At 51.6% G+C, this 21,484-nt stretch overlaps 1 protein-coding gene across 1 annotated transcript in view; it reads left to right on the forward strand.

Annotated features, from left to right (window-relative positions):
- Nucleotides 1-2,166: 2,166 nt before the first annotated feature.
- RPH3AL (rabphilin 3A like (without C2 domains)) overlaps nucleotides 2,167-21,484 on the forward strand; it is a gene marked incomplete at its 5' end in the record, with an annotated part of 28,062 nt that continues 8,744 nt past the window's right edge. Inside the window, 5 exons of the mRNA XM_084299537.1 lie at nucleotides 2,167-2,243; nucleotides 3,551-3,694; nucleotides 5,718-5,847; nucleotides 9,876-9,962; nucleotides 17,848-18,022. Coding sequence (XP_084155663.1) covers nucleotides 2,167-2,243; nucleotides 3,551-3,694; nucleotides 5,718-5,847; nucleotides 9,876-9,962; nucleotides 17,848-18,022 — 613 coding nt within the window. The remainder of the gene's footprint in view (nucleotides 2,244-3,550; nucleotides 3,695-5,717; nucleotides 5,848-9,875; nucleotides 9,963-17,847; nucleotides 18,023-21,484) is intronic.

Genomic DNA, 21,484 nt, shown 5'->3' on the forward strand with positions numbered 1-21,484 from the left:
GGCCATCAATTGCGTGGGCTGTGCTTTTCTTCAGGTGTGCGTGAGTGGGAGGGAGGAGAATGTGGTACAGCTGAGGAGTAATTTAATATATGCATTTGTGTGGGGGGTAAATGTGCATATAATCCTGTAACAACGCATCACAGGCTCGGAAAATCTCTGAAAAATCCCGGGTCGGCTGTGCTGTGTGAAATTTTAGCTTCTCTCTTCTTCTAACACTGGCCTGGGGGCAGGAGCCTCTGTGTTCCTTTGCCATTAATGCTCGATCACTCCCAGGTATGTGAGCTGCTGTGGGACATGTGGGGACTGCGTTCTGTCCCCGCCTGAGATCACAAAGGGGCTGACAAGAGCAGGAGGTGTCCTAGTACGAAATGGAAATGCAGGCGTGTGTGAAAGCAAGGAAAGTATCTGGTAAATAGAAGATGCCAGAGTTCAAGGATTTCATCAAAGGATGATGCCTTTCAAGAGCGGTCCCCTTAGCTAATGTAGTAAATGTTTATAAAACTATGTGACAACTCTCTGTCTTTCCTGCCTTGACCTCTTTCTCTGCTGAACCTTCCTGCAGCATGCCATCTCCTCCCTGCCTTGCTTTGCTGTAGTCAGGCCGAGCTGCTGGAGCCTTCACCTGATTTACACGGCTGTCCCCTGCACTGAAAGAAGTCTGTGCCTCGCCTGGAATTCCTCCTCCTCCCTCCTGCCTGGTGTAAGAGCTGGGTTTTCAGGCTCTCCAGAAGCTGGATGGTCGGAGAGGAGGCTGCCGGGTTGTGGTTTGCAGCCACCCTGGCTGGCGGCTGACGTGGGTTTGGCAGGGGATAGCTGCCAGTGCTGCAGCCCGGGTCAGCGTTTCTGCGCTGGGGGGCGAGTGCGGCACATGTGGCACATGTGAGCTCAGTGCGGGGAGAGATTGATTTGCACAAGCTGCCCGAGTATAAAAAGGCCAAGGCCGTGCAGCTTGCGAAGCCTCTGCGCCTGGCAGCGAAGCAGAAGGCTCTGTGTGTCGGCAGCAGATAGCAGGCGGAGGTGCAGCACGCTGAACCGCAGCACCGGGGTAAGTGTGCTGTGAATTGAGACTGCAACATGTGTTTTCTTGGGAATTACTGCACTGTTGGCAGGTGATATAAGTTGCCTGCTATTGTATCTGATTTGTGTTTGCCAAACAGCATTAAGCACGTTATCTCTGCCCAGCAGGTAAGGTTTCAAAGCTGGCAAATGTCTGCTCTGGGAAAGGTAAGTATTAATACCTAGAAATTTATGCATTAAGGCTCATGAGACACTTGCTCTGCTGGAGAGCAATTCCAGCTGGAAGAAAGCTTGGTGCATCAAGACTGGGTTTGCCTCTGCTGAAATCTTTTGGCTGCTTCTGTCCCTTGGTGCTTCCCGTTGGTTTGAGCTCCTGGTAGGGCTGAGGCTGTCCCTTCTGGGGATGCATTTCTCCCGTGAGCGTGTGGCAGGCGGCTCACGGTGAAGCTGTCACCGAATGCGGGGGATCACTGGTGTGACTGTGCTGGTTACAGGAGCCCCAGTAGGAGATCTGCTGAAAGAGGTGCTGTCTTAAACATCAGCGAATGCAAACAAGCTGCTATTGTAGGCTGTAGTTATAAATATCAGGCTATTATGGAGGCAGTTTTAATGAACGAAGTGACTTGCCACTATTCATTCTGATTGTCGCGTGGGCTTTTGTTTCTTACCCCATTAAGAGGTAAAAACCCAGCAACTGTAGCTTCTTTGTGTCCTTTAGAGTGGCTTTCTCTGTCAGTACTGCAGCACTAGGGCTCCAGAGGTGATGGGGCAGAGATTGTTCTTGCAAACAACACTTTTCTCTGGTTGGAGATGAGAAATTACAATGGAGCTGACAGAGTCTGCGGCCTTTTTTCAGAGCCATAAAATCTAAACTTCCAGCCTTGTCTTAATGTAGTATCAGAAGGTATTTATTGGCTTATATTTCATGAGGATGATGGTATGTTTTTACTGCTGTCTGTGGGTGCGAGTCAGTCTGCTTCCAGCGAGCGTGACGCCGGCAGATCACCTCCGTCGTGTTTGCTGGGAACAGCATCCCTTGGGGACGACTGGTGGGGCTGTGCCAAGCGCTGCCCTGGGCTTCCCTGCTGCACTTCATGCGGGTGTTTGCTTCTTACAGGTGTGACCCCTGCCTCCTCCCAGCCCAGTGTCATGGCCGACACGATTTTTGGCAGCGGGACAGGCCAGTGGGTGTGCCCCAATGACCGGCAGCTGGCTCTGCGTGCCAAGTGAGTCTCCATCCTCTCCTTCCAGCCTCCAATTAGTGTTGTGGGGCAGCAACCTCATCCGCAGCCTGGCTGTAAGGCAGGAATTGCTGCCTGTCACACAAACCCCTCTGCACCGTCGGGGTGAGCTGTGTGGATGGGGCAGGAGCCTGCTAAGCTGGGGCTTGGTGCTCTGGGAGTCCATCAGTCTGTCCCACCAGCCCTTCCTGGGATGAAAGGAAGTGCTTGGAGACAGGCTGTATCTCTGCACCACCCTATATATAATGGAGAGCATCCCCCAGCTGCCAGAGCTCCTTTGTTTTAGGAACTTGTCATTTGATCTCGTTTTCCACTGAAGTTCAATTACCGCATGACCTAAAGACAAGGGGATGGAGGTGAGTCAAGCACTGGAATTGCATTTGTTTCTTGGATGCTTTAATTCTCCGGCAACCAGTGCTCTGTCCCTGCCACCTCTGCTCCTGGCTGAATCTCTGGGGTCAGCCTGCTGCAGGCTCTTGGAAAATATGGGATCACCCAGTGTCAGAGGGGGGCACTGGCTGAGTGGGAGCGGTGCATGCCACTGCCACTTCCCCTGCCTTCACCTGAAAGCCTCATTAAAACAGCTGTGCCTGATTGTGCCCTGGTTTCTGCTGGCAAGCGTGACTTTATCCAGTGACCTCTAAACCCCTACTGAATGGTAATTAATTGAGCTGTGAAAGCTCCCTCCTGTCCCCAAGCGAGCTGAGGAGAAATGTCAGCTGTTCTACACAGGCACGGAAGGAAGTGGCTTGCCACAGTGTTCCTGCAGGCCTGGGGTAGACCAAGGGAGGAAGTTTCCAAATTTCTGTTTATTCCCAGGTATGCCTGGTGATTTGTGTGCTTGAACTGAGGCCCTTAGGAACACGGGATCTGGAGGGAGGAGGGTGTAGGCACTCCTTGTGCTCTGGACTCGCTGCAGGGCATTTGTGGTGTCTGGCATCAGCACCATCTCTGCAACGACACCCCCGAGGCAGCCTAGCCCTAGGGGGAGCAGATTTCATTTTGGACAGTCAAATGGAGGGAGGACATGGAGTGGTAAAATACAAACTGGGTTGTAGAGGGAAATGAAAGGGCAGGGAAGGAGGAGCAGCGCTCATTGCTGCTGGAGGAGTGTTGTGGTGGGCTGGGCAGTGAGAAGAGACCCCCGCTGTGGGTGTTAGCCAGGGAACAGGCTTGTCTGATGGAAGGCTGGCGTACACCCCGTGTGCCGGGCAGGTTTGGCCTGTGGGACGGGGCAGGGGTTTTGTGCTTTCCTTTCACAACTTAATTCCTCCCTCCACCCCTTCCCGCAGGCTCCAGACGGGCTGGTCAGTGCACACGTTCCAGACGGAGAAGCAGAGGAAGATGCAGGCTCTGAGCCCGCAGGAACTCGAGGTCATTCTGGAAGTCATCCGCAAGGCAGAGAAATTGGACGTCGTCGAGCAGCAGCGCATAGGGTACAGTCACGTTCGTTTGTCCCCTTCCTTCAGAGGGAAAGGTCAGAGCAGATGGAGAAGTGGCTCTCCTGGCTGCCTGAGCTCAGCCTCCATCAGTCAGAGCATCCCTTAGGTCGTTTTTTTTCCCCCTCCCATGTTGCTTGTTTGGAGGTGATGAACGTTAGGAAGGATGTAATTTAGTTTTTTCCTTCTTCCCACGTCGCAGGCCTTTCTCATGCCTTCTTTGAGCCTTGGGACTTCTGTGGTTGCAGCCACTGACACAGTCCCTGGTAAATGCAGCCTGTGCTAAGGCAGCTGCCCCGGGGGCTCTGGAAGAGGCTTGGGGAGACGCCAAGCTGTGCAGCTGCACCCAGTGCTGGTGGACGGCACAGCTCAGAGACCATTCCTGGCAGCGCCTTAGGTTTTCCCTTGTCCACAGCAGCCCCCTGGGATTTTGCCTGGAGCAGTGAATGGGTTTGTGTTCTACTTGGCTGAGTTCTCTGGATGGGGTTTGTTAGCCTGAATTATTTGATTTACAGGCATCCTTCTCCTTTTTGCTGCTGCAGGTTTCTATTTGCTTTCAGTCCTGCTGGAGATCTGGCCTCGGCTGTGTCTGTACTTGACCTGCGCTGACAGTCTTTAAAGCAGGAGAGTTTGGCTGTCCTGCAGCATTTCCCAGCAGGGTTTATGCTCACCAGGCACGAAGCCTCGGTGACTCCCAGCCCAAGCCCAGCAGGCCCAGCTCCATGCCCCTGTGCTCTGCTCTGTCCCTGCACAGTGCACGTTGGTGCTGGTGAGGATGAGCAGTGATGTTTGTGTGCTGTGTGGGGGACCCCAGCAGCCCTGGAAGCAGCCAGCGACCCCGAGGGGCTGATGGCTCCTGTGCTGGTGTAGCTGTGCACAGCGACAGCCCCGCTGTTCCCCTGCTGAAGCGTTCTCCGAAATGCCTGTGTTAACTCCAGGGGGTTCTCTTGTGCTGAAGTCAAGGATCATAAATCCGGTAACGACGGCTCAGCCTGGCTGTGCGGTCTGACCTCGGCACCGCGGGCAGTGCCTCTTCCAAACAGACCTTGCCCTCCTCGCAGCGCGGGGCTTGGCTGGTGGGACATTAGCACTAATGAGAAGGGGGATGCAAGGATAACAGGACCGAGCCACGTGGCTGCGGCTGGTTGCTGCCTCTGAGAAATGTTTGGCTGTTTGTCATCCTCCCCGCCGACAGACGATGCCTGACAATGACCTCGCAGCGATCTCACGACAGCAGCCTCGCTCTGCATGCCCTCCGCATCTCGCATCCGAATCGCCTGTCCCTCCTTCCTTCCTTTCCGTGGTCCTGCTGCTGTGGATGTTGTGCATACAATATGTGCTTCCTGTCTTCCAAGCAGGCTGTTGAACGAAGCAGGGGGTAGTTGCTGGCATTCTTGTACCGTAGCCAGGCTCATTTTGGTCTGATGGCTTCGGTCTGGCCTTCCTGCTTCTAATGAGATGTAAGTCGCATGCCTGCAGTGCTGCTTTCAGGGAGTGCATGTGAAAACAGAGCAGGGCTTGGCAGGTCTCACTGTCTAACTCCTCTGCCCTTTCCGTGTGCTGACTTGCCCTGGTCTGAGCACTGAACCCTTTTCCTGCTCCCCAGGCAGGAAATCACTGTGCTGAGACCGTGCTGCTGAGGTGGCACTGAGCTCTTGAAGGGTGCTGGGTGCCCTTCTTGTGAGCCGTCTGCCCTGTGCCCACTGGCTGAGCCGTGCCTGCCAGTGGTGCTCCCAGTTTTGCTTATCCTGGTCTCGGTGAGCACCAGCAGATGGACTGACAGGGGTTTTATTCCCTGAAGACCAAGAGCCAGCTACTAGGAAACACTGAGCGCAGAGACTGAAGTGAGGGTACATACGGTCCCAGCAAGGGGCTTCAAACTGCACGGGAGGGCTGAACCTGGAGCACACACCTGCAGGTTTTTGGCACAGCTTCCTCCTGTAGATCTGAGATAGCAGAATGGCTCTGTGGCAGTGCCCAAGGACCTGCTGTGACCTCTGCCTGGCCTTGTTCCCTGCAGGCGCCTGGTGGAGCGGCTGGAGAACATGAGAAAGAACGCAATGGGAAATGGCCTCTCCCAGTGCTTGCTCTGCGGGGAGCTGCTCGGGCTGCTGGGGAGTACCTCGGTCTTCTGTCAGGACTGCAAAAAGGTGGGTTTGCTCACAGGGGTTCCTGCCTGCTCCTGGTAGCAGATCTGTCCAGGCAAGGCCACCGGGGCTCTCGGAAGGGAGATCGCTCTGTAGAGTTAACTTATCTTAGCCCTGCTTGGCCGGGTTGGTGCTGTCAAGCCCCAGGGTTTTTTCTTTTTACCTTATTCCTTGTGATCCTAAAGTGCCCAAACTGCACTTACTGCTGAGATGGTGTGCATCAGACTGATAGATGCTTGGTAGATACTGGGCTTCCAGAGACGAGGCAGAAACATCCGTCCGTCAGAGGCACCTATAGAAGTGTCTGTGTGCCTTACTGCTCCTCCCCACAGGGTCTGCCCTTAGACCTTCCAGTAATGTGTTTCTACAGGGGACTCGAACCCATCTTTAAGTTCCAAACCAGTGTAAGGTTTCCAACCTCGATGATACATAAATTACCCTGTGCATCAGTGACTGTGTGTGTCATTGGCAGGACTGCACAGGTGTTGTTTGGAAGGGAGCACAGGCATGTAGGGAGACCTACATAATGTGTAGGTCCTACATAACATCCTACATCCCTGTGGGATGATTATTGCTCGTCTGGGCTCCCCGACAAGCAGGGGTTAAACTGCATTGCTGCGGAGATGAGGATCTCCAAGGCAACCACCTTATCCTCCCTCTGCTGGGAGGCTGCTTCTCCTGCACTTGAAGCCCATCCTTCCCTGGGGAGATGTCTGTGCGAGTGCTCAGAGGTGCCTGGGGAGAGGTGAGGGTACCAGTGGGTGCAGGAGTGCTTCTGACTGGTGTCAGGGTGGGAGGGAGCAGCCTGGTGGCCCTGCTGGGCACCAGAGCCAAGGGGACACTTGCTGGTGCCACCCACCCCATCACTGCAGAGTTGTCCCATGGAGTCTGCAGGGCAGCACTGAGTAAATCCCACATCTTACCACGCAGGGGTGTGTGCTGGCAGCTCTGTGCTTAAGCAGCTGTGCAGGCTGTGATGGAGAACCTTCTGTGCTGGCGCTGGTGGAGTTGGTGAGCTGCAGGTCTTGCAGGCAGTACCAAGGGCCCAGCACCCCTCCACCATGCTCAGGGAGCTGCCTTGGCTGTGCAGTGAGCTTCTCCACCAGCTCCTGTTTCAGAAGCAGCTCGACCAAGGCAGGGGTTATACCAGAGATCGCTGGTAAGGCAGTGACTGGGAGGGTGAATGCACATTTCTGAACCCCTGGGTCCTCAGCCAGAGGAAAGGAGCTCTTCCAACCTAGAAATTCTGTGATTCTTTTAGGAAGGGCTGGGAAAGGAGGCAGCGGGAAGATACTGGGAAGTATCTGAAGGGTCTGGCTTAAAGGGGAGCTGCAGGGCAACTCTCTCAGAGGGGAGCACGGGCTCTGTGCAGACGTGTCTGTGGACAATAAAGGGCTGCCTGGCAGACAGGAGGCGGCTAGCTGTTTCCTGCATTTCAAGCATGCAGAATAACAGGATGTGCTGTATTCCTGCCTCCTTCCCCTGGCGATTCTGCTCTCACCTTGTCTGAAGCCAGCTAGGTCATGGTGCTGCAGCACTTCCTAACCTCCTTCCTGCAAGCCCCGCACGCTAGCACGTGGAGGCAAAGCTGCTGCAGACCCTGCCCTGCTCTGCCCCTTTGCAGTTGCAGGAATAACCCCTAGAGCTAGCGAGGCTGTGAGTGCCTGAGGCTCCTGGGGGGCTGTAACCAGAAAGACCCAAAGAAGAACTGGTTCTTCTTGGGTTTGTTTAGTTGGCTTTGGGGTAGGTTTTTTTTTTTTCATTATTCTCTTTTTAGTCTGTTGGACAGTTCAGGAGGATTCACACTGAGGTTGACTTAAGGTGAGATCCTGTTTTTCCCAGTGTGCGTTTTGCAGCTGCTTTCAGCTTGGCTGCGCTTCTCAGCCGTGTGCGAGCTCAGGGCAATGGTGAGTGGGTGCCCTAGGCTTTTCCCCTTCCTGCTTTGTAACACAGTGGTGTGAACCCAAAAACAGTTGATCCCTCAGCAGAGCACACAGAGGGGGCTGTTACTTTAAGCTTGTCCCCAGTCCCCAGGGATATCCATCACTTGTGCAGCATTGAACGCGATAAGCAATGACTTGTCAGGGAATTATGGATTTTTAAAGTTCATATTTTTCTTGCTAGCTTTGCTCTGTTACCATCTCATTGGAAAGTCGTTGCGGCCCTTTTAGCTCAATAACAGGGATTGCTGTAACGATACATCTGAAATATAGCAGAGGACTTACCTTCTGCAAGTCCCTTCTGCTGAATAGAGGCTCTATAGCTCTTGGAGCCTGATGGATTTCCTAAGTGCCACTTTCTGTTTTAGCATTTATAGGTCAAAATGAAGAATGATTTTAATATTGGTTTTTATTATCTTAGAAATAAATGCATTATGGCAAGACAAAGATGTATGCAAATACAGACGTGTTAACAATAGCAGTAGTCAGACGAAACATAATGTGCAATTTACCATGCAGAGGGTATCAGGATCATGTATAAAAGGTGAAATAGAAGTAGGAGAAGAAAGATATCTTGTATTTAATGAAGAACAGGGCTGTGTTTAGCATCTTTGATTTTTATGTCTTCTGAGGGGTTGTGGGTGATGCTCGATTTCCCAGCTAGTCTGCAGGGAAGGGGAGGAAGAGAGCCCAGTTTTGTGTTGGAGCTTTCAAAATTTATGGCTAGGAGGAAAGTTGTTGGGAAATTTCCACTAGGGGGAGTGTTTGAATGTGCTATATGTGGGGATTGGGATCTCTGAGGGTATTTACGACTGAGTTACTCCCTCAGGTTTTGGTCTCAGAAAGGGAGAATTTGGTGCATTTCAGAAGGTGCCTCCTAACTGCGGCACTATCTGCTGCTTGCATCTGCAGTCCCTCTTGGCTTGGGTAGCACCATCTTGAATATCGATATGCACCAGACCAAGCAGGTTGTTTCTTATTTCTCTGCCCTTCCTGAAAACCTGTAGGCATCCCAGCCAAAAAACCATTAAAGTGCCCGCTGGGATGCAGACAGAGCAAAAGCCTTGACAAAAGCCATCTGTTGAGCTGTTAGCAGAACCGAGAGCTCTGCCTCTGGGCTGCGCTGACCGAAATATTTGGGTGTGTTTGCTCATGCAGTGAAGCCATTCCTCAGGTACTGTCTTTCTGCTGCTCTCCTCCTCCGAGCGTGGGCACTGAGGGCAAAGTGAGCACCAAGCCTTCATCCCACAGAGCTCCTGGGTTATAGGGGGAGCAGCCTCAGTGGGGAGAGGGGTGAAACCCAGCTGGGGGGAGTAAATTGTCTCCCTAAGCAAGCTTTTGCTCTCCAGGGCCCTCTTGTGAGTGGCTTTTTCTCTGTGAGGATCAAAGCATTCGTCCCATTTCTAATTCAACTGCAAGCCAAGCCTGATACCCATCAGCTTCATTATATAAAATTAGGTGATTTGGGTTGTAAATGGCTTGTAATGCCAGCGGAGACGTGGAAGCTCCCTCGTGCAGGGATGGATGCTGTGTGGTGCTATCAAGCATTCTGCTCAGGAAACGTGCACGTAGGCACGGTCGTGCCCGCTCCCTAAGCAGCCACAAATCAATAGCTGCCAAGTGCTGGCCGAAATGGAGGGGAAGCCGTGGGGTTTCAGGCAACGTGTGTGAGGGAAGGGAGGGGAGGATTTACAGTCCTGCACAAACTTGCACTCGTTTTGTGCTTGGTTACAGCTGCTTTCTGTGCCACGGTGACTGGGCTTTCGGATTTAGAAGAATAAAAAAAAAAAAACCACTCCAGAAATACCTGTTTGTTGTGTGGCTTGATCTGCGCCATCCAGTTCTCTTGTCACCCTGGAGTCAGGGACCGTGCAGTAGATTTGCCTTTGTTTTAACATCCTTATAGACCTGAAGCAGCTTCTTAGGATCCACGTATCTCTGGGATAAATAACAGAATTGTGCCATGTTTAATATTGGTAAGGAAAGCAAACCAGAACTGTTGGGACAGATGCTTCTCAACCTCTTTGCTGGAGGCTATATGGCTGTGGGGAGCTGCTCACACCACCCTTTTCTTTTCTCTCCTTGTTTCAGAAAGTTTGCACCAAATGTGGCATAGAAACCTTTGGAACCCAGAAACGCCCCCTTTGGTTGTGCAAGATCTGCAGCGAACAGAGAGAGGTAAAATTTAACTGTGGAGAGAAGGGGCTCAGCAGCACTCAGCCACCTGCCCTGTGTCTGTGCTGAGTGTGCATGGGCTCCTCCCTCTGCCTGGGTATGGGGTGGGGAGGTTTGGATATAGGGTTTGGGAGGCTCAGCTGATGCTCACAATGGTGATAACTTTGGTTTGTGATGTTATGGAGGGGAAAAAAAAAAACCACAGCCCCTCTAGCCTGTATTGTTTTTTGTTTGTTTGTTTGTTTTCTAGCTATGGCTGTAAGGAGACTTACCTTTTGCTGCTGTTTTCCTCCAAGCTTTGTGGCAAATAAACTTGGCTAACGCTGGTTCTTTAATACAGCTGGAGAGATCTATAGCCTAGCTTCAATATTTGTCCCTCTAAAAATAACCAGGATTGCAGCTTTTAACTCTGTTCCCCCACCTCCCCCTGCCTGTCAAATCCCATAACTTGCCAGCGTGTGAGACTTCTGATGCAGGTCTCTAAATTTTTGTATCCTTTATCCTTGACTTTACACTGCAAAAAGTAATGGCCTGCCTCAGTTCTTGTCTGCCAGCCAGCATCCACCAACTTCAGGCTTGCTGCTGTGCTGTGAAGCCGGTGAATTTGTTCAGTGATTACAGAGGGACTTTCACTTGTTCCCATCAATTTATTTTGAGCTTTTGCTTGTGGTCCTTGAACATCAATCCAGTGCAGCTATTCCTGACCACTGCAACCAACTGTGAAACCTGGGTGCTCTGCTAGATCCATCAATTTTGGAAGTGCAGTGAGAGCGTTTCTGCAGGTGTTTGAGATGGTGAATGTTTTTGTATTAGTTGTGGAGATTTAGCATTGCTTGGGTTTTAAGTAGGAGGGGATTATCTGTGTGCGAGTACTTGCAAAATTCCTGTTTGGGTAAGATGATGGATGCTGTCTGTAATTTTTGAGTGGCAATGCGACTAGGGCAGGCAGAGAGCATTCGAGCTCTCTGGCTATTGCTAATAATTTGATGCACTGAATCATCCAGGTGTTTTGAAATCCAGACAGCAGTCCCAAAGTGGAGAGTGTGGCAGGTCAAGGCAGTTTCCATGTCCTGTGGGGAGATGGGTATGGGGCTGAGATTGACTTCATTTCTTTTTTTCTGTTCTTGTATTTTTTCTCATCCCACAATGTATAATTGCCTTTTTTTTTTTTTTTTTTCTTCAATTTCTTATAAAAATAATGAGGAGCCATGGTCACTGGACAGAGAAGAACATTAACCTGTCCAGTAAGTGTTACATGCGGTCAGTGTGTGAGGGAACGATAACCTTCAGAGATCCCTCTCTCTGTGAGTCCTGAGATACAGCCGACGTGCTTCTCTAATGAAAATGGATGGAACTTTCCCTTGGAGACTACCTAAAAAATAGCCTCATCTTACCTCACAACCCTAAACTTCATCTTTTTTTTTTTTCTTGATTTGTTTAAAGGTCCGTTCAGTCTGTCTCCTTTCCTGTTTGTGGTGGTGCTGGTGCTCTGACCAGAGATGTACGTGATGTGTGGGTACTGGTCCAGTTTTGTTTCCTGGGATCCAGACGGGAAGCTTCAGGAACCCTCCCAAACCCTTTGTGTTGATGCAATAACATCACCAGCAGCCACTCTCACCTTTCTTCTCGCCCTTTCTCAATGCACAGCACGGTAATGAAGCAAAGCTCTCCTTTAGCCCATGCTAATGAAGTGCATGCTTAAAGCGGGCTTGTCCCAGGCTGCAGAGCTCAGGCAGTGCCTCCCAGCTTGCAGGGCCGTGCTCAGGGCCCTGGCCTTGTCCAGCTCTCGTGGGTGAGTGTCTGATGCTGGTCTGGCGCGGAGGTGGCAGTAATTGGTGTGGTGTTCCCTGCCAGGAAGAGATGTGAGCCCCCAGCAGGTGTGATGAGATGTGATGTTTCCAAGGTAGGTGATTCCTGCCGCGTCAGGGCCATGTTTGCAATCTGTAATTTTCTGAACCACTGCCCTAACTATTTGGGCATGATATTTATGAAGCTCTCAACTCTGTTACCGAGAGACTGCCAGGCAGTGAAGTGAGATCGGGAGGTCATTCAGAAACCTGGGTGGACTAAATGATGTTGGCTAGAGTTAATGAGTGTCGTCTGGCTGGGACAACAGCCTGGGACTGACATTGTCCCCTTTAACCCCTGCTGTGCACTGAGTGAGCAACTGAGTCTTGTGGTCCACCAGGATGTAAAGCCAGCGTGGTGGGGTTGGACATTCACATACAGCAGCTAACAGCCAAAGTGTGCAGCATCGTGCACACGTGCTAAAGCTCTCATCCCTCCATTCCCCTTCGTATTATTTATCCCCGTAAGCTTGAAATTTTACTGAAAATGTAGTGGTGTGGTCATCTTCTTTGCTCCTTTGCTGTGTGGGCAAAATCTGTGCTGGCTTCAGTCATGAGTAAATCGTCCGTGTGTGCCTAGGCCAAAATGAAGACCGAGGAGCAAGCTATTGTTTACATCAGTTTTTCAGTGGAGGTTGAATGCTTGATGCCCACAGATCCCGTCGGGAATCCCAGCCTCAGCCACTCAGAAGTGTTCTTTGCTGCTTTCTGTTTCCTTGAAAACCTCCGCTGGGAAGGCTGTGCTGCATAGCAATGAGCAGCAAGTTGCTCTGACACTGTCTCGTTGCTGGAGAGTGGAGGTGATTAATGGATTCTGCCTGCTGCTTGCGTCCCAAGCATCCAGAAGCAAAGCAGCGTGTTTGGCAATGCTGGGGCTGCCCAGCGTGCTGTGTGCCTGCAGGGTGGGGGTCTCCGAGCTGCCAGAGATGTGGTAGGAGGAAATTATGGTACTAAAATATCTCTGGGACCTGACAGAGCCTGGGTGCTTCTCCAGGCAAAGGGAACATCCCCGAGGGCCAGCAGACACCCCTGCATGATAAGCGCATCTCTTCCTACTGAAATAAGATAGACCTGATCTGCTTTAAGCCAGGACTGGCTTTTTGGAGATAGCACTTGTCCCATCTCTTTACAGAGGCACTTACTGTAAAAAACAAAACACTTTTGTTCTTCCAGGTTTCTGTGGACATTTTCCTTTACATCTTCTGAGTGAGGTGGAGTTAAAACAGGTGTGGATTGTGTTTTATTGCTTATGCAAGTGAGACTAGGAGCAAATTCAGTCATGCTCGCATTTACTTTCAAGGGCAAGAACCTTCCTTCTTCCCTCCCTGACGTACTGCATTGCTTTCCTCGGCTTGGCATCTCGTGTGGCCTTCCTGGAGACTGAAGGTGGAGGGCCAGTGGGCTGATTCTCCCTGGAGCAGGCCTGGTAGTGCATGCACATGAAATCCTGTGGCACGACTGGGGAGGCTGATCCCTGACTGCAGCAAACGCTGGCCACGGGTTTGTAGCGACAGGTATAAAGCAGGAACGATTCCCTGCTGCCAGGCCTCTGGCAGGGCACGTGAGCAGGAGAACAGCTTGGGCAGCAGTGCCCACGTTGAATCAGTGGCGTGTGGCTGAACTCTGTCATCACCTTCTGCCCTGCAGCGTTGTGTCAGATCCCTGCCCGCCCATGTAACTCTCTGCACAGTCTTGTTTTGACTGATACCACCAGGTAGTGCAAAGCGCCTCCCTGAATTACCACTTTATATATATATATATATTTTTTATATATCCATAATTAGCGATGCTATCATCGTAATTAAAATCCTCTTGGAAGCGTTCATGCACATTTACATTTGAATTGACACATCCAAAATTGTAGTGATAATGAAAACAGTTAAAGTAGGGTGGGGGGAGATAAATAGCTTTTTTTAAACCCCATCAAATATGAAAGAGCATGTCAGCTATCAGGGACCTGCTAAAGTTTTAATTTGCCCCCTCTGCTTCACTTTCCCTTTAATTTCTTCTCCGCTAAATGACATTTTCATGGCTGGCTGCATTTCTTGGTTTATCAAAATAAACCATGCAGAGGAAGAAGCTTACCGTGCTGGAAGAATGGAATTGTCTCCTCCCTTTTTTGCCCCCAGGGCTTCCCTTTTCGCATGTACGCTCGTACCATTTTGAACATTATAAACCAGCATAGCCCAGGGTTATTCCTGCCTGGCATGATGATTTCTTGGCAAAATACCGTGCTGATGGAGGGGAGTGTTTATTTTGGGTGACTCTGGATTGAATCGAAGTGATGTGCACCTGTTTGCAATTCAGAGAACTCATCAATAGCCTAGCATATTATTTTGGGGGGTGGTAGCAAGCAGTTAGCCTCAAAATAGTGTCCTCTAGAATAGAGCCCCAGGAAAAAAAGAGGCCTGATTGAGAGGGGAATGATAAATCGTTGAAGGCTGGCAGCCACTGCAGCTTGAGAAACGTTGGGGTCAGAGGTGCAATACATTTTGCTATTCCGGAAACAAAGCTCCGAACGGCAATTTCACTGCCTTTTAATTTTCTTCATCCTCAAGTGCTGAATGTGGGAGTTGACAACAGATTGCTGTAAATAATGTAATTGGAAATCTCTGTGTTATGGAAAAGCAGATGAATGCAAATAACGAAGCCGAGGAGCGCTCGCTCTTTTTTTCCCAGCCAGTGGTTTGCAGCGTGCCAGAGCCGCGGCGTGGAGCTGGGACAAAGTGAGCGTGTGGGTATGTGCTGCGTGAGGGCAATGGCAACAAAGTCCTCTCCAAGAAGCTGCCTTTGCAGGTGCCTTTCTCTTCATCAAGTGTAGAGCCCACGAGAACTTGCTCCCTGAGGCTGAGGGATGGAGCTGATAGCGCTGTTGTCGGCATGGGAAGCTGAAGGTGGCTCTTTTCCTCTTGCACAGCCCAACCTGGGCTGCAGAATGATACAGCTGCTGCGTGGCGAGCAGTGGAGGGGAGAGCAGAGTTTGGCTCTGCTGGAAGAGGCTTTCCAAGGCTCTCTGTCTGGGGAACTCATGGCTCGGTGATGCTAACTGCTGGGGGGCTAGCAGCAGCTGGCTGGAGGGGCCGCGAGTGCTCGTTAGGATTCCTCTCTCTCAATCAGCGAGTCCTAATGTTATCTCTGATTAGGAGCTTGTTTTGGCACTTCTGTGCTCAGAGAGGGGGGAGAGAGGAGAGAGAAGCCTGAGCAGTAATGTGTTTCACCTGGGCCCCGTGATTTCCCGTTAGGTCACGTTAACAGGCAGCACTTGAATGCGCTGGATGAAATACGCATCTGCTGCTGACTGTCTGAATACAGCCTCATCCTGTGTTTGTACTGGTGGCTTGATGCAATTTTAATAGGGATATTGTCAGGGTTACAAAATGCATTGTGCTCTCTGGACTTGTCATGGCCACAGCCATTAAATTGGTTCAAATAATAAGAAGAGGAGCCTCTTGCTCAACTATCTCTTCTCGTCCACGTCCTCCTCCACTTTGCTTTCAGGTGGATGAGGTGTCAGGGGAGGCAGAAGGACAGGAGCCTGAAGGAAGTCGATATTTGGCATGGATTTCTGCTGTGTTTTGCTGGACTCGGGGGGAGCAGCAGCAGGACTGCTCCTGAGCCACTGCAGCAAGTTCCTCCCAGGCACCGAGCCTCTGCATCCTGGTCTGGGGTAGCACTGGTGCAGATCCTTATTCTGTCAAGCACTCTCAGAGCAGGGGATGCTGAATGTTATTTAAAAGTGGGTGGATTTATTTTATTTTATTTTATTTTTTGCAAGGAGCTGGAAGTGGCTGGCTGTTGCTCTCTGATGAGATCCCAGTGCTGCCCAAACTCAGGCTGCGCTGGGGCAGAGTTTCTCCTAATAGGCTAATGGGACTGGTTGGAGCAAAACTCTTCCTCTTGGAAAGAGCCAACTGCTGCTAATAAGCGGGAGTTTTATCTGTGAAGCACTGTTATAGATTTATTAATTTAAAATCAAGCAGGAACTTTGCTGTTGGGCCACTTGCAATCAATGAAACTAGCATGACGAGCAGTCAGCAGCATCGATCCGTTTTGATGCAGGGATGCTGAAGCCAGCCTGCTTGCCCAAGTGCAGAACAGAACGTGAACCGTGGGGCGTTTTGGATGGAGTGTGCAGGTAACTTGGGGGGAGCAGATGTCCGGAATGATTCCAGGGGAGAACATCTCCCCTGCAGCTGCAGCTGTTTTAGAACTGATCTCAAAACAACTTCGGTACTGCTGCAATGAGAGCAAATGCTGTTAGAGGCACCCGTGTGAAGTGAATATGTATGCATAGCATCAATTTTCTATTGGTATTACTACATCAGGGCTGGGTGTGTTATATTGTTTAACTCTTTCTCTAACTGGGCTCGCTTTGGGGGTAATGGGAGAAACCTGGGGGTGCCCAGCCTGTTCTTACCGCAATCCTTGCTGTGTCTGATTGGTTTTATGGTCTGCCTAAATTGTACTTCGCCTGAAGATAATAGGTCTCTTCAGTGCTTCAAATTAAATTACAGATGTTGCAAGGTCTGTTCGGAGAACGACTGCAAAGAAAGGCTGCTTCCTCCCCAGCAGCTTGTGTGGGGAAGCTGCGTGTGCCCCAGCTACCCCTGGAGTGGCAGGGCACCACCCTGCGGGGTGCAGCCCCCCTGGCTGCAGGAGCCCCTGCTCTGAGCCTCTCTTTTGCTCACTGTACCCAGCGTGTGCCTCCCTGAGACAAGGGAGCCCGGTCATGCTGGTCAGAGGCTGGGTCAAGTGCTCTGCCTGCTCAAGCACCCCCTGTGGAAGAAAAACCTGCAGTCTTTTCTCCCTTGAGAAAATGGCTTCCCAGCTTTTTGCAGCCTCACCGTCCTGCTGGGCTGCTACCGAGCAGGGAAACGGAGTAATTGCAGGGTGCTCTCACCTCTTGGTGTCCAGACCCTGCTGTGGTGCAGGCGAGCTCCTGACTCACACTCATACTGCCAAGTGTGCTGGGTCATGGTGCTGCTCTGCTGTCTTCTGCTGGGTGTTCTTCTTTTTAAAAGCATACTGCCAGGCTCCCTCCTGGACCCAGATTGCCTTCACTTGGGTTTCAAGACCCTGAACACAGAGATTTTATCCCTCTGCGTTCATGGCTGTGGATTAGGAACCAGGCAACCTGCAGAGTGACTTCCTCCCACCAGTGAAATGGCAATGGTGGTGTCCTGCTTTTTGTGCCTGCACAAGAAGAGCCTGTCATGAGTGTCAGATGCTGTCACTGCCCTCTGCTTTGATTAAGCCCAGTAGTTAAAACACAAGTTGCAAGCTTATTGCTGTAATTAGGGAAGTCTGTGTTTGCACCTGCTGCCATCATGGTGGTACTACATGTAAAATGCTTTGGGAACTTGGAGTACAGACTCTTATGATCTCCTTCACTCTGAACAGAAGTGCAAGGTTTCTATCCCCTTACATGAAATGCAAAGTAATACTTTTATTATATTAACTTATTTTTGCCCTGACGGTCTCATTAGCTCATTATTAGACTGCTGGAAGGCACAAAAGAATGAGGTTTTTAGAAACCATTTCTCCTTGTCTGAGCTGCCATCCTCTCCCCTTCCTCTGGCTCACAGCAGGCTTTATATTAAATATACTTAATAGAGCTCCTTCATCATAAGCTGCATTAAAACTAAATTGAAGAGTAGAGGGCGTTCTTACAGGACATATTACAGTTTAGTGTTCTCAGTCCGTTTCCTGCTGCAAGTTCAGGTTATTTAAGTGTTGTTCTTGTTCTGGGGGTTTCAAGCATACCCGTTTGAAGATCTGGCTTGGCTCCACAAAATGAATGCCGAGGTTGTGCTGCTCAGAACCTCACAAGGCAGCGTTTTGGGTGTCCAAGCGTGACCATTTGTGTACGCCTGCTGCTGCAGGTCTTTGACCCTCACAAAAATAAGGGACAGAGAGATAAAGGGGCAGAGGCTGAGGGACCCAGCCCAGGAAGGGAGAGCGGTCTGCCAGGATTTGGTGCTCCTCCAACCGGTGCAGTACTTGTTTGCCTATGCTTAAGGTGTCGGTTGTGTCTCCCACAGGTTTGGAAGAGGTCTGGCGCCTGGTTCTACAAGGGGCTGCCCAAGTACATCACGCCTTTGAAGAGCAGCAGCAAACCCACTGAGGTGCACTCGCAGCCTCGGCAGAGCGAGCCAGCCGTGTCGGAGGCCGAGGGCGTCGGGACCAGCCGTTCCTTCACCTGGGCCAGGGGCAAAGGTTGGTCGGGGGCTCCTTGCCCAGGAGGCAAGCGGGGAGAAGGGCCCGGCTCCTGCTGCTGCTAGCAGCATGCAGCTCACAGGGGAGGCTTGCTGGAAGATAAGCGAGGTGCTCTTCTGCAGTTGGTAAGCAGGGGCAAGCCTGTGCTGGCTGTGTCCTCTTGTGCCTGATGCTCCGGGTGAGGCTGGCAAAGGGTGAAGCTCCCTCCCCAGGCCTTGGAGAGGGTGTTGGGGTTTGCAGCATGGATAACCCCGGGTGAGTTGTGCTTTAAATGCGTCTCAGAGAAGCTGTTCATTAACTTAGCCCTGAAGAGCCTGAAGATTTACCAGCTTCAGCGCTCACATCCTTGTTCTTTGAGGCAGACCTTGATTGAAGTAGACCGATGTATCACATGTGGCTTCTTGGCTCGCTGCCGTATCAGATCCCATTCACGGGGCTGCCTTGTAGGGCTTTTTTTCTCCCCTCTCTTCCATCTGTCCTCCCCATCACTGCTCATACGCCCACTCCAGTGCCGTGCCTGGAGCGAGCTGGGGGGAAACAGCACGGCCTTGAGGAGCTGAGCATTCGGGGTCATTAGCGCAGCAGTGGATGGATGCTGCAGAATTAAAACGGCTGCCAGTCTGCTTTGATTTCTCTCCACTTCTTGCTGGTGTGGATTAGCAGATCTGGCCTCTCTCCTGTTCTGTCTTTTGCTATTAGATCCCCTCAGTTGGAGGAGACCTCTCTGGTGTACCAGCAGCATTCACTCTTCCACTTCAAGCTAAATCTTACCCGTGTTGCAGGGGGGAATAACCTTTTAATAAAGAGGACTCAGGAGGGTCGGGTTTACAAGTCTTCTCTTCAGGCCCCAGGAAAGCACTCCCAGCCTGACTGTAACTTTTGTAATTAAAGAAAAACTGGATCAAGAATAGATGGTTGTGCTCCCCTCCAGGAGACGCTTGGAAGATGCTGTCTTAGCAAATGAACTGATTGATGGAGTATTCACACGATACAGAAAGCACTATGAGTCAAAGAGGTTGAGCCCGGACTCTTGCTGCATTTTCATTGAGCCTTGCTTTGGGGGAGTGCTTTCTGCCCTGGTGGGAGCAGCTGGAGGACAGTGCAGCTGCTGTTGGTAGGCTCTGACGTGGTGGTGAGCCGTATTTCTCCCTGTACTCTGATTTTTGCTGGCTGCTGTTTTATGGGCGGGATAATATCAATTTATAGTTTTATTTCCTGGTGCTTTCTTCCCTCGTCGTTCTCTGCTAGGCTGCCTGTCCTCTGGACGGCTTTCAATGGGCACTGCTGGCTGTAATTCATCCCTGAAGCTGAGTGCTTGGACATCTCACCCCTCTATTTAACTCTTTTACACCTGCCAATGCTGGGCCTTCTGCTGTTTGTCATCCGAACCCCCTGTGCCGTGCGTGGCAGCCCTTCCCAACATGGATGTGATGTAGAAGGGATTTTGCTGGTACAATCGTGGCTGGGCCTGGGCAGAGCTTGGCAAGGCCTTGGCTGACAGGGCCACGGCTCAGCTCTGCGTGGTGCGTAGCACATGCCAGCTCACACCTCGTACGCCCTCGCCCGAGCGTGTCCCTTCCCTGCTGCTTCTTTGGCAGGGTGTTCTCAGGACTGAGCGATGGTATTTAACGTGCTGGGCTCTGGTCGTCTGCTCTCGGTGGGGTTTCCGTGGTCTTGGCTGGCCACATCTCACCCCACCGCTCTGCTCCTGAGGTGCCAGGCAGCCGGCTCACAGCAGCTGAGGGCTTTGAGCCAGGTGGGTCCAGCACATGCGTAGGGGTGTCCCCCACAGAGCCCAGGAGAGACAAGCAGCAGGCGTCCCTTCCACATCCTGCCTTTCAACGGGGCCAGAACAACCCCAAAGTGTTCCTTTTTGGGATGAGATTTATGTGGGGCCACCGCTGTGCCTGCTGCAGAGGGACCGAGGGGCTGCAGGAGCGTGCCTCGTGGAAGGAAAGCCAAACCCACCGGGAAGAAGTTTTATTTTTACACACCCGTAATTTCTCTGGCTCTCGCTAATGCCGGGATTTGCCGCTACCTTTAGTTTTTCTGTAATAAACAAGCAGTTGCCATGGGAACCCTGTTATTAGTTAAGGCAGAAATGTATTGTCGTGGGGAGAGCAGCAGTAATATTTCTTGTGCCGGGGAACAGCTCTGCTCCATGTGGTGGCATGTGGGTGGCTTTCTGCACCAGGTCGGGCGGGACGGGGTCCCCAGGGGGTGGGGAGCAGCAAGCAGCAGGGCTCTGCTTCCTCCAAGCTCCGAGTTCTGCAGAAAAATGGGAAGAAACTGGGTGGAGGAAAAGAGTAGGATCCTGAAACTTGTGCTGCTTGCCACGAGGGCTGCCTGCTGCTCCGAGCAGTCCCCGGCGGTTTCTCCCATCACTGTGCCAGGAGATGCAGCCTGCTGGGCTCAGTGCTGTTGGAGATGCAGGAGCGGCGGCTGCCAGGGGACACGGTGGGTTTGTCTGGTGCTGGAGGCCAAATCCCCGAGCACTGGAGCAGAGACAGCGTGCCGGGGCAGGTCACGAGCCTTGCAGGTCCCCACGGTGTCATCCAGCTTCTCTACAAGCCTGGGCAGCGCTGAAGCTACGCGATGGTGCTGCTGAAGGGGAGAGCAGGCGCCTGGTGCCCTCCTCCTGCTTGGACACGTCCCTGCTCTCTGCAGGATGCTTTGGTTGGAACAAAACCCTTCATGTGTGACCCTCCTGCCTGCTGTGACCCGGAGCTGCCAGCCTCCTGCAGGTTGGGTTTGTGGGGAGGCGCCCAGGGACCCGTCCTCATCGCAGCCACGCTCGTGCCAGATGGATGCATTTAATATTAGAGCTCAGCCCCGGCTGAGTGCTCCCTTTCTTGAGGCAATTCCTTCCTTCACCCTGGGCTGTGGGGCTGAGCACAGCCCGGCTCCCCTCTGCCCTCCCTGTGCTGCAGGGCCCCATCACCTCCTGCTCGGAGGCACTCAGGCCCCTGACAAGTGGCCCAGCCCCATGGGAATATTGCTTTTCCTGCAAGCTTTATCTTGGCTTTTTTTTTTTTTTTTTTTTTTTTATGAGCTTTTTCAGTCAGCTGGAGATGGAAAGGGATAAATCTGTTACGTTCCCTGAAAGTACAGCCGTCCAACGACTCTTATTGATATATCAGCAACTGCTGGAACACCAGATTTACGACTTCTGGGCTCTGGAAAGTGCCAGCAGAAGGTCTGGGAGCTTTGGGAGAAAAATTACCTTAAAGGGAAACATTGGTGCAGTGGGTAAAACACACTCTTATTGGCAGCAGAGGAAATGAGAGCAGACAGGGCTGCTCCTGTGGTGCAAGTGCCTCCGTGTCATTAATATCTTTCTCCTCTTGTGCTGGACCTCTCTGAACTGCTGAGTGGCATAAGGGAAGGCAGCTAAAGTCACCTCCATTGATTCATCAGGGTCTTCTCCAAATAAATCCTGAATTCCAGCATTTTGAAAGGATT

The sequence above is a fragment of the Netta rufina genome (assembly GCF_964035555.1).
Source record: "Netta rufina genome assembly, chromosome: 21".
In the NCBI taxonomy this organism is placed as follows: Eukaryota; Metazoa; Chordata; class Aves; order Anseriformes; family Anatidae; genus Netta; species Netta rufina.